This window comes from Hibiscus syriacus, unplaced genomic scaffold, assembly GCF_006381635.1.
Source record: "Hibiscus syriacus cultivar Baekdansim isolate YM2019G1 unplaced genomic scaffold, ASM638163v2 tig00116996_pilon, whole genome shotgun sequence".
In the NCBI taxonomy this organism is placed as follows: Eukaryota; Viridiplantae; Streptophyta; class Magnoliopsida; order Malvales; family Malvaceae; genus Hibiscus; species Hibiscus syriacus.
This window is the reverse complement of record NW_024063512.1, coordinates 807,426-819,779: the sequence shown is the minus strand read 5'-3', so window position 1 is coordinate 819,779 and position 12,354 is coordinate 807,426. Positions and strand designations below refer to the sequence as shown.

General features: G+C 30.0%; 2 protein-coding genes across 2 annotated transcripts; one reads left to right on the top strand and one right to left on the bottom strand.

The window, feature by feature from the left end:
- Nucleotides 1–7,831: 7,831 nt before the first annotated feature.
- On the top strand, nt 7,832–9,823 carry LOC120193468 (lipid droplet phospholipase 1-like). The gene is made up of 8 exons (XM_039195955.1): nt 7,832–7,889; nt 8,011–8,253; nt 8,661–8,824; nt 8,932–8,987; nt 9,085–9,135; nt 9,225–9,350; nt 9,471–9,568; nt 9,656–9,823. The coding sequence occupies exons 1-8, from the start codon at nt 7,833–7,835 to the stop codon at nt 9,725–9,727; spliced, it is 867 nt and encodes a 288-aa protein (XP_039051886.1). The 5' UTR covers nt 7,832; the 3' UTR covers nt 9,728–9,823.
- Nucleotides 9,824–10,446: 623 nt separating this feature from the next.
- On the bottom strand, nt 10,447–11,234 carry LOC120193505 (ethylene-responsive transcription factor ERF105-like). Its single transcript, XM_039195988.1, has one exon. The coding sequence runs from the start codon at nt 11,160–11,162 to the stop codon at nt 10,455–10,457; it is 708 nt and encodes a 235-aa protein (XP_039051919.1). The 5' UTR covers nt 11,163–11,234; the 3' UTR covers nt 10,447–10,454.
- Nucleotides 11,235–12,354: the final 1,120 nt, after the last annotated feature.

The window sequence follows — 12,354 nt, the reverse complement described above, 5'->3', positions numbered from 1 at the left end:
TTGGAGAGGTGGGAGATATTAATCTCAAATTAAAAAGAAAGTGAGGTTTTGAAGTTCATAAGCGGTACCGTCACATGCACAAAAAATTCGAATATTCGATTTTGTACAAAAAATATCCGAAACCGGATTTGAGAAAAATCGGTTTTTTTTAAACCGGATCGGATATTTTAAAACCGGATAGTATAACCGGTTTGAGAAAAAATTGTACGATCAGATTTTTTACAGGATTAAAAATCGGTTTGAGAAAAAATTGGACGATCGGATTTTTTACAGGATTAAAAACCGGTTTGAAAAAAATTGGATAAAAAATCAATTTTTTATCTGGAAAAAAATCCGGTCTGGGGTTTAAAAAATTGGATGACCGGATTTTTTACCAGATTCCAAACCGGTTATGATCCGAACCGGTTTTTTTATAAATCAATTTTTTAACTTAGTGAAAAAACCAGATCGGTTTTTATCCAATCCAGATCGGATTTAAATCCGATTATATGCATCTCTACCGTCACACCTCTTATCATACATCTTTTAGAAAGATCATAACCTCGTGACAAGTGATATCAGATTGATCTTTTAGTTGTCTGTTCCCCCGATAATTTATGCATCTACCGGTATAATTTTGGTCTTATCGATTCGTGCTATAAAAAGAACAGCACACTAGAAATTAAAAAGGATAGGAGCCAGCCAAGACAGGCCAAGGCTTGACATTAATGTTTAGTTATAGGGACAATGGGTTTAGTTCTATGGATAATAATAACATGGACAAAATGACAATAAATTAGGTCAAATAACTGTTGAATGTCTTCTTCTCACTTGTTAGATGCTAAGGGGTTAGCAGGGCTTGGAACAATATTACGGAAATAATACGCAAAACAACGTTATTTATTTTAATAGTTTCTAAATAACATTATTAACTAAAATAATTATTTTATAAAAGTGCGTCACATGCGAAGTATTTTTCAAAAAATATATACTGTAAGATCGTCTTTGTCGATGTTGATAGATTTTTCAAGTGATGGCGTCATTAAAAAATACAAACATGAATATATAGAACGACGACGATAATATGTGTATAGAATATTTTCGATCAGTTAATAAATATATGTTCAGAATATTATATTTAACGATTTAAATAAAACACAACAATGTGATATTTGAATATCATGTCAAAAATTTATTAATTTTGAAATATTAAAAATATTTTTTAAATTTAATCGGACTCGTTTTATACAATAATAAAAAACCAAATTTAAATACTGAAATATCGAATATTTTATAAGACAACTAAACATGCACTTATTATAAACTAATATAACGACAAAACGATAACGAAAGCTTTAATTAAATTAATATTTTATTACAATTTTTAAGTAAACAGGTCATCAAAATAAAGAAGAATAACGTTCATTTTAACTTGAAATAAATTTATTTTCTTTTATTTTCATAGCTCCAAGCCTCCAACTGATTCTCACTTCTCTCAGCTGTTTTTTTTTTCTCGCGTTTTCTCTCTCTTTCTCAATTTTTTCTCGAAAATTTTCAAATGCGTGATTCTTTTGTGTGTTAGTATAATTACTCATTACCTGGCGTCGTTGGACGGAACTGTAATATATAATTTAGATTAAGTAACGATGCGAAACGGCGTCGCGATGAGTTTGCACATCGGAGTCGGTGAATGGAAGTCAAGATGTTTGCAGTTGTAAAAATTATGATTCTTTATCAGCTGATCATCTTGTTATCATGGTCCATGGAATTCTCGGCGGGTGCCTTTTCTTTCTTCTCTTTTTTTAATAATTTTCTGTTGAAGAATTTTGAGGTGTGTTTTTTTTTTAATTTGGATTTTGAATGCTTGAATTAGTTTATTGGTAGCTTTACTTTGTATTACGATGAATTACTTCTTCGTTGTAATCTGTTTTTTTGGAGTGAATTTTGCGGAACTTATTAGTTGTACTTGCATCATGATTATACACATTTTATGATTGGTTTGAATGTAATCGGTTTAACCGGAAGTGATTAAACTTAAAATTTTGAGATTAACTCGACAAATGTTGAATCTGAATTCAAATTGTCTGGTTTTGACTTTTTGCTTATGGCACCAATATCTGTGTTTTTAATTCTGTGGTGTTAAATTGTGTTAAGTTCTATATGAGATTTTTTTAGGATTAATATGATTAAAAGTTCTCCTCAATTGGTTTCGGCCCTGATTTTATGGTTGCTTGTGTAGTTCTTCGGATTGGAAGTTTGGAGCTGAACAGTTTGTTAAAAGGCTACCATATAAAGCATTTGTCCATTGTAAGTAATTTTCTTAGGCACCTTTTTTTTAAGAGGAAAAAGGTTCCTTCTCTTTGTTTATATTAGATTGTTGGCATGATAATCCATTAATGAATCCATAGTGGTATCAATAACTGTTAATTTGATTTTATTCGTCACGCAGAACCCACACTTTCAACTAGGGCTGTAAAAAGATGACCCGACCTGCAAAACTGACTGAAACCGACCCGAGTCAAAATTGTTTTTTGACATGTACTGTGGTGATCTGAAACCGACTCGAGTCGGAACTGGTGTTGACCTGAACCCGATTTGAACCTGGAAATTGTGGATCCGAACTCGACCTGCATCCGACCTGAAAATGACCTGAACCCGAATGGAACCGAAAATATGATATCTGAACCCGAACTGCATCCAACTGATATGAACTCGAACCCGAGATTGACCTGGTAAATAACTGGTATTACCCGACCTGTTTTCAACCTGACTTGTTTTCAACTTGACCTGTTTTTAACTTGACCTGTTTTTAACCTGACCTGTAAATGATCCGACTTGTTAATGATCTGATCTGATATTTACCTGACTTATATATTACCATGAAAATCTTATAAATTATCAGTTTTTTAGCTTATGATGTAATTAAAATATTAATATGATTACTTTTTAAATGTTATAATAAAATATTTATTATGATACTTATATTAATAAATAGACCTATTATATAAAATTATTTAATAAAATTAATAAAATTAATTAAATATAAATTAGATAAAACATTATTAATAATGCAAAAGGAAAATTAATATAATTTAATTTATATAAATTATATATTTTAATTTATATAAAGAAAAAATAATATTAATAATAAAAGTATTTATTATGTAACATATATTAATCGTTTACATTAATAATATGAATAATTTTGGCAATAAAATAATAATTAAATTGATAATAACTTAATGTTAATATTAAACATGATTAATAATTAAATTGATAATAGCTGAATATTAATTAAATTATGAGCATCACACAACAATATTTACAATCACTAAATTAAATTTAAATATTGTCTTATTGAACATGATTTTATTAAATTATATTAATTAAGTTAAAATATTCATAAATCTAATTTACTTTTAATGTGAAAATTAATTAATAATTTAAGTATAACTTAACTTGAAATTTTAAAATAAAAATATATTAATTAAAATAATGAACTTATTAAATATTTGAAATTTGAATAACATTTCAAATACTAAAACAAAAAAAATTTATAAATGAAATTAATTTTATTATACTCAAAAACACTAAAATTACAATAAAATCAACTAAACAAAATAAATTTATGTTGAAATAAATGCTCTCAAAAATTTATGTTTAATTATAGGCAACTTTCTAGCTTTAAAAGTCAAAATGTCACCATCATATTCCACATGAATAACTATTTAGATAAATTTATAAGGTTCAAAACAATAATTTACAAGGCATCAATGAGTAATAGGCAGCAGCAACCGGCAAGCATCAATGTACCAATTCATCAAGCATTATTGCATCAATTCAACAAGCATCCTGCATTAAGAAAACATATAATCAGTGATAAAGCCAAAGGGAATTCGATGACCAACAGTGCCAAACATTTCCGACTTTACCAAACCCTTACAAATATCAAGTAGAAACAAACAATATCAAACAGAAGCAAACAATATAAAATAGAATAATGCAAAATCAAGCACCAAATATTGCTTCTTGTAAGGCACCCTACAAAAAAAATTATTAATGAACTATTTGAAACTTTTATTAAATAAACATAATAAATATTTGAAACTTTTATTAAATAAACATAATAAATATAAAATATTAAGTTACCTTTGAAGGGAATAAATAAGACATAATCTCCAATTTCAATAGTTTCAGGGACCATTAAACACCCTAAAAATTTAAAAGAAAAATTAAATTCTCTTTTCAAATAATAATGAAAAAATTATGGAAAAGGTGAGTTATCATTAAATAGTTTATGTAGGCAATAACATTTTATTTTCTTCTAATGCTTTATGCTATGAACAATTAAAATGTTACTTCTGTGCAATTGAGTTGAAGAATATGAAATGATTTTAGCTTACACTGCCCCACGATGCACATCACCATGGTTGCAATGACCCGAAACACCATAGCTATCAAATGTAATAATCTGAAAAATAATTGATGCACATAAAAAAACTAACAATACGTAGCTCCACAACATATTGCCAAAGCAAAGCTAAAAGATGCTCAAATAACAACAACAATAATAATAATAAAGGTTCAAGTTTCTTATTTCTAAATAATTGATCCCAGTGACTAAACTATATCATATAAGAATTGCAAATACCAGTGTACTTCCACATATTCATTTAAGACTACGACAAACAATATACAAGAAATCAAACAAGCTAAAAGATTAAGCATTTCACAGAATTGGTTTCATGCTAATTTGCCCGGACAGATTCATAATTTTACTATAAAGCAACAAACTTGGATTACTTGCCTTATAGGTTCTGGCACACGAAATTTGCATGTCATATTTACAATTAAAAAAATCCAAATTAACCAAGTTGCAGAGAGTCTTAAGTGTATCAGAAACATCCAGTTGGTTGCAACGTCAAGAACAGAAATCATTATTCTAAACTGGTGAAATAGTTTGAACCAATGTCCTTGGTTTCTCTTACAATTAAAAAAACTACTTTGGAACAAAAAATGGGTACCATATCCAAATATCTATTACTAATAATCAAACAAATCAAAATCAAGGGAAGAAACTTCAACGCCAAAAGAATTAAAGAGAGAATTTACTGAAGAATCTAACCTTACCAGAAAGTTAAAAAGATAAACGGATCTCCACCGCTCCTTTAGAAATAGCCAAAACAGGGAACAATAAAGAGATTATTAGTAACGAAAGAGAACAAACGTTGTTTGGAAGCAGAGAAAATCGGAGAGAGTGTGTGAGAATAGGGCGAGAGGGGGTTAAAATAACCGGGTGGACTTAGCAAGTGGCAAGAGAACAGAGAAGGGTAATCGTTGTCTTCAAATCCTCCAGAACCGAGTTCAACTGAGCCTGCAACTCAGATCCCTTACTGACCCGTGTTCGGCAACTTTTGGATGCTGAGTGGGGAAGAAGAGGCAAAACGAGGGAAACATAATTTTGGATGATGAGCGGGGAAGAATAGAGACCAAAACTAAAGGAGGGAGGGTTTGGTGGGAAGAGGCGGGAGAAAACTGCAACTCAGATCCCTTACTGACCGTGTTCGGCAACTTTTGGATGCTGAGTGGGGAAGAAGAGGCAAAACGAGGGAAACATAATTTTGGGATGATGAGCGGGGAAGAATAGAGACCAAAACTAAAGGAGGGAGGGTTTGGTGGGAAGAGGCGGGAGAAATGATATTTATAATAATATAATTATATAATATTGTATAATATGACTTATAAATATGTCTATAAAATTAATATTAATATAAACTATATGTTATAAATTATATTTAGTTTATAAACTATATACTATATTATATAAATTATAGTTAAGATAATTAACATTAATATAAACTATAGTTTATAAATTATATACAATAGGTTATAAAGTATAAACTATATAGTACACTAATATAAACTATTGCTTATAAACTATAGGTTACATATATAGTTTATATAACTTATAAATTGATTGTTTATAAATATATTATAGGTTATATATAAGTTTTATATATGCTATACATAGTTTATACATACATATACTATAAGTTACATATATAGTTTACATGTATACATATACTATAGGTTACACATATTAACTATTATTTATGTATAATGTTTAGGGTTTATGGTTTAAGATTTAAGGTTTGGTGTTTAGTTAGGGTTTAGGGTTTTTTTATATAATATATACTTTATTAATTTATATAGTTTATGCATATTGTTTCTATAAACTATATAAGTAATTTACTTTATATGATATATATATATATATATATTATATACTATACATACATACATGTACTATAAGTTATATATAGTTTACATTACATGTATACATATACTATATGTTACATATATAGTTTACATTGCATGTATACACATACTATAAGTTACATAAATTAACTATTGTTTATAGACTATAGGTTAATGTTTACATATAAAATTTTAATAATCTATTGTTTATATAAACTATATATGAATTATCAAATGTATTATATATAGTTATAATGCTTAGAATTTAGGGTTTATGTTTCAGGGTATAGGGTTTAAGATTTTTATAAACTATAATTTATTATTTTATATTTATGCATAGTGTTTTTTAATATATAAATATATATATATATATATATATATATATATATATATTCTATATATTATTATACAATATATATACTATATATTAAAATTAACATATAATTATATAGTTTATATAGTTTATACATATATAGTTTATATATATAGTTCACATAAACATAATTTATATATAGTTTATAATAATAATACAGTTTATAATATAAATATAGTTTATAATTTTATATACATAGTTTATATATATAGTGCACATAAATATAATATATATATATATATATAGTTTATAATAATTATATAGTTTATAATATAAATATAGTTTATATATAATTTTATATATATATTTATATTTTTTCAATTTTTTGAATGAATGCAAGTTATATTTTTCATTTATTTTGATTTAACCCTTTTGTGTTTTTAATTTATTTCAATTTTAAGTCTCTAACTTTTATATGTATTCAATTTAGTCATTAAATTTATATTTGCATATTCCATTGTTAGTTGTTATATATTTATATTTATATTTTTGTAACTGGCCCATAATTTTTTAAATGTGTTTAATTTTGTCCTTTTTTATATTAATTTAAACCTCACATTTTAAATTTATTTCGACTTAGTCCCTTACTTATGTGTGTTGTTTAATTTATATTTTAAGATTTTATTTGTAATTTTACATTCTTCGAATTTGTCATTAAATTTATTTTTTTTACAAATTGATCCATGAATTTTTTTTTCTCTTATTTTACTCGAAATCATATACAATTACAACTTCCAATTCAACAATCACGAAATATGACAAAATAATTAATCTAAAAAAATAAAAATGACCCGACCTGAACTCAATCTGTATCCGATAAACATCCGACCTGAATTTTATCTGTCAATGATGTAACCCGAACTGAACGAGATCCGACTGAAGTCAACCCGAACCTGAATTAACCTGGTCTTTATCTACTTCGGACCTGAATTGTTTTTACCTGAACTGACATCGATCCGAACTGAAAATTACCCGACCTGAACCCGATCTGGATATGGTGTCAAATCAACCTGAAAATAACCCGAACTGATTTGACCTGGCCTGAACCCGATCTGGATCTGGTGTCAAATCAACCTGAATTGACCTGTACCCGATTTTACCCGACCTGTCAAGATCCGACTGAAACCTGCCCGATTACCTGATTTTACAGCCCTACTTTCAACTTTGTATTTTTCGTAAGCTTTTAAGTATTGGACTTTTTGAGATCAGCAGTGAACGGAATATGTCTAAGCTGACTTTAGATGGTGTGGACATTATGGGTGAACGACTGGCGAAGGAGGTTAACGCATATTTCATAATGCCCTATTTTAGTCATCAAAATCGGTTAAATTTAACATTTAATAAAAAAACTATCAATTTCATATTATACTATGTTATCAAGAAAAATGTATGAATGCCAGGTCCTTGAGATTATTCAAGAAAAGCCAAATTTATGCAAAATCTCTTTTGTTGCACATTCGGTTGGAGGATTGGTAACTAGATATGCAATTGGGAGACTGTATAGACCACCTAAGGAAGAATTTAAAGAGGATACATCAAGTAACAGATGCAAGGAGGAAGCGAGGGGTACAATCGGTGGTTTGGAGGCTATGAACTTCATCACTGTTGCTTCTCCTCATCTTGGTTCAAGGGGTAATAAGCAGGTGGGTATTTTTTATTAACAAATTAATATGGATGTGATAGGCAAAAAAAAAAAAAAACAAAAACAAAAAACAACAACAACAACAAATTACTCTTCTCTCTTGTTCTCTCTCATGTGTTGGTTGGTATTGACATTCACTACGATTGATGTGTCGAAGGTGTTTATTCCAACGTTACTGACTTTTCCAAATGGTGATTTCATAATTTTTTTGTTGCTTCTGAAACAATGTTCCTTTAGTAGACGGATTTTGTTAATTGCAGAAGTTTATTTGTTGCAATGCAGCATGCTTTTGTTGTATTAGTTTTGCATGCCATGCAACATGTTATCTCTCATCAATGTTGGTATGTGAAGTATCAGCCATCATCAGGTTATCTTTGCTTATTGGTGTAGTAAAATATTTGTTTCCAGGTACCATTTCTTTTTGGGGTGACTGCTTTTGAGAAAGCTGCAAGTTGTGTTATTCATTGGATATTTAGGAGAACAGGTCGGCACCTTTTCCTTACTGATGATGATGAAGGAAAGCCACCGCTGCTTAAGCGGATGCTGGATGATTGTGATGAGTTTTATTTCATGTATGCAACTTTCTCCCTCGTCTAGATTTCTTTCTATATAAAACTACTTGAGTTTTTTGTTCTGGATCTGTAAAGTGACTGAAATAGTAGCGAATTTATCTATGCAGGTCTGCTTTACGTATATTCAAACGCCGGGTTTTGTATTCCAATGTGGCCCACGACCGTATCCTATTTACATTTTCTTTGCGACTTTAATTTCAACCTTTCCTGTTTTTTGTTAATTTCATTTTATTTGTCTCTCTTAACGAAATATTATAAAGATATTGTGGGCTGGAGAACCTCGTCAATAAGACGGAATAGTGAACTGCCAAAGGAATAATCTTTGTGAAGTTTTGCATTTGACTTCACGTCAACTATTCTTTTGGGTTGAAGTTGATGCGCAAAAACCTGTCTTGTTATTAGTGGGAGGAATCTCAAAATGAAACATATCCACATATTGTAACCGAAGAACACTGCAAGGCATGCAACAATGATCAGTATGAAACTATTTCAGCGGAGGATTATGGGTCATCTGACAAGCTAGAAGGTATATGAACTTAAGAAAGTAGAAACTCTGCTTTCCCTAAATATTTGTTTTGCATCTTTTGACTGTATTGTTCTATGTTTCTCATTCTTACAATTCCATTAATTAGATACTGTTGTGCAGAGGAACTGATAAGAGGCCTAACCCGAGTTTCGTGGGAAAAAATAGATGTTAATTTTCACAGAAGTAAACAGAGATTTGCTGCTCATAGTGTCATACAGGTCTCACTCTGTCTCTCTGGATCATATAAACTGTCAAAAAGCATTTCTTTTGAAGGGGCATGTTCCCATTTCTGTGTATTTTTGCAGGTTAAAGATCAAGTATTGCATATAGAAGGTGCAGATGTCATCCAACATATGATAGATAAGTTTCTTACATGAAACCATCATTCTTTGAAATACATATCGTATGTGTAGATGCAATGTTCTTTTCACCACTGAGCTCCCCGTATTTGTCGACTGTTAAGCTATCAATCGATATCTCATTGCCGGTTGAATGGATCGTTACTCACTGGTTGCTATCTATGACAACTATGATTAGTTCAGCAATCATTAAGAAACTTTTCTCATTCATTGATAATCATTAGTTTGCTTGATTAGTCGATTAATCTCATTTTTTAGTTATAAATTTTGTTATATAAGTACTTAGTAAGGTTGCAAATCAAATTTGTTTGACCATATAATTGACTAATATTCATTGATGAAAGGTTTTTACCAATAAATTTGTATTACTTTATGGTTGAATGTAACTATTCAAATGCTTCTTGATTAAATGATCTCACTTAGTTTGACAATATTATAAAAATGATTAATTTGATATTTTTTTAAGATATAAAGAGTTAAATTTATTAAATTGTTTTAAATTAATACGAACTTGATATAATTTATAAGTTTTGGAGACTAAAATTATTATCATATGGCTGCATTAGATTTATGTTTTAGTTTTAATGACGGAATGATATGTTTGTAATAATATTTTAGTTGAGTGATTAAATTATAATTTTTATAAAAGTTATCAGTACATGTTTGTAACTAAATTAATAATTCTATTAAAAAAACTAAACTAATAATTTAATAACCGAGGATGTAGTTTACCCTATTCCTTAGCTTACATAACATCAAGCGTAGAATACCCAAACCATGGAGGTAGGGATAAAGGAGATAATAAAGGGACACTGAATATTTCATCTATATCTCCGTTATCCTCAAACCCTGTCCTATTCGACGTTGTTACACTTTCCGGCACCGCCTCCTTGGGGGTCTCCGCCATAAACTCGTTCCTTTTCACTACTTTACACTCCGAGTTCACTCTCTTTTCTTCTTCATCATCCTCTTCGCTTCTCCTTTTCCTTGAAAACGAATTATCTTTTGATAACGAGGAATTTGGTTTCACAGCTTCAAGAGGGAAATTCAATATGGCTTTGCTCCCACGTAGCTTAAACGAAGCTCGATCGTACGCTTTAGCTGCTTCAATGGCGGTATCAAAGGTTCCGAGCCAAACCCGGGCGCCTTTCTTGTTAGGGTCTCTGATTTCAGCGGTGAACTTACCCCACGATCGTCTCCTGACACCTCTATAATGCCTCTCCTCGCACGATTCAACTGCAACCGGAGCCGAAGCCATGTTAACATTTGCAGGTGGGATCATAACGTTAATACAAGGACGAAGTCGGCTAAGAGTGGATTGCTTTAGCTGCTGGTTTGGGGTGTAAACATTAGATGGGCTGGAAATCATGAAGGTTTCCATGGAAGCAAAATCAGTAAGGAGATGTTGCCTTATGAGTTCCAACTGAGCTGATGTTTCTTCAGAAGATCCCATTGCGCATGAAGATAAATTCAGACACGGAATTTAAGATGGAAGTTGGAGAATTGAGAAAGAAAGTGATGGGTTTGAGTGGAAAATTGAGTGTGCGGTGGGTTAGTATTTAAAGGGAGGCTTAAATACACCATTGTACTTTTAAGTATGTCACTTATATTGAGTTAATTTTTAAAGTAATTTTTTATATGTTTTGACTTTTAAATTTTAAGTTGTTACCTCATCCATCTCAAATTGTTAAGAAATTTTTTTAGTGATCAATCAAAACACACACATGTCATCCTTTAATTTTCATTTTTTAATCTAAATAAATAAAATAAATTATATTTTAATTATTAAATAGGTTTAATTAGAAAATAAGTGCAAAAATTATATTGTTTTTCCTAAATGGGTGCCTAATTTATTTTTTCAATTCTTCCAAATGTTACGTTACAATTTTAGGTGTCTCGATCATTACGGTCGTTAAATTTTGTCGTTAAAGGAAACATGTCATATTCTAGTAATTGTATACTTTTATTTGAAATTAAAAAATTAAAATTATATTTGAAAAAATCCCAAAAATTTTGAAAAACTTAAAAAAAATAAAAAATTTTAAAAACTTAATTTCAACCCCTAAACCCACGTCGACCACCGTCCTTTACCGTCGATGAACCTCTATCAGACGACCAATAACCCCATGAAAAGCCACCGGAACATGAGCCAATCAACGTGTGTACCCCAACGAACCCCGACACTGCAAATTGTTACACCACGTGATCCCAACGACAAGGATGACGACGTCTGACTAGGAAGATAGCAAGGACAATGTCGGAAGCGATGGGCGTGGTCAGTAAGGATGATGTGAGTGGGTTAGGATTAGGGATTTAGTATTTTTAGGGATTTAGGATTTTTCGTAATTTAAGAGAAATTAGGATTTTGAAAATATAATAATTTTTAAAAACCTTTTCAGTAAGGATGACATGTGTCACTTAACGAAGTTTTTTAATGTCCGTTACGATCGGGGCACCTAAAGTGAGAACGTTTATAACGTTAAGCATCTGGATGAATCGGAAAAAAGTTTGGACACCTATTGGAAAAAGCGGCATAGTTTTGATTGGTAATCGTTTTTTAACGGGGTTAACGTTTTGGGGTAAACGATATAACAATTTAAACTTTAGAGGGCAAAACGTCTCGAAAAATATTTTAAGAGACAACT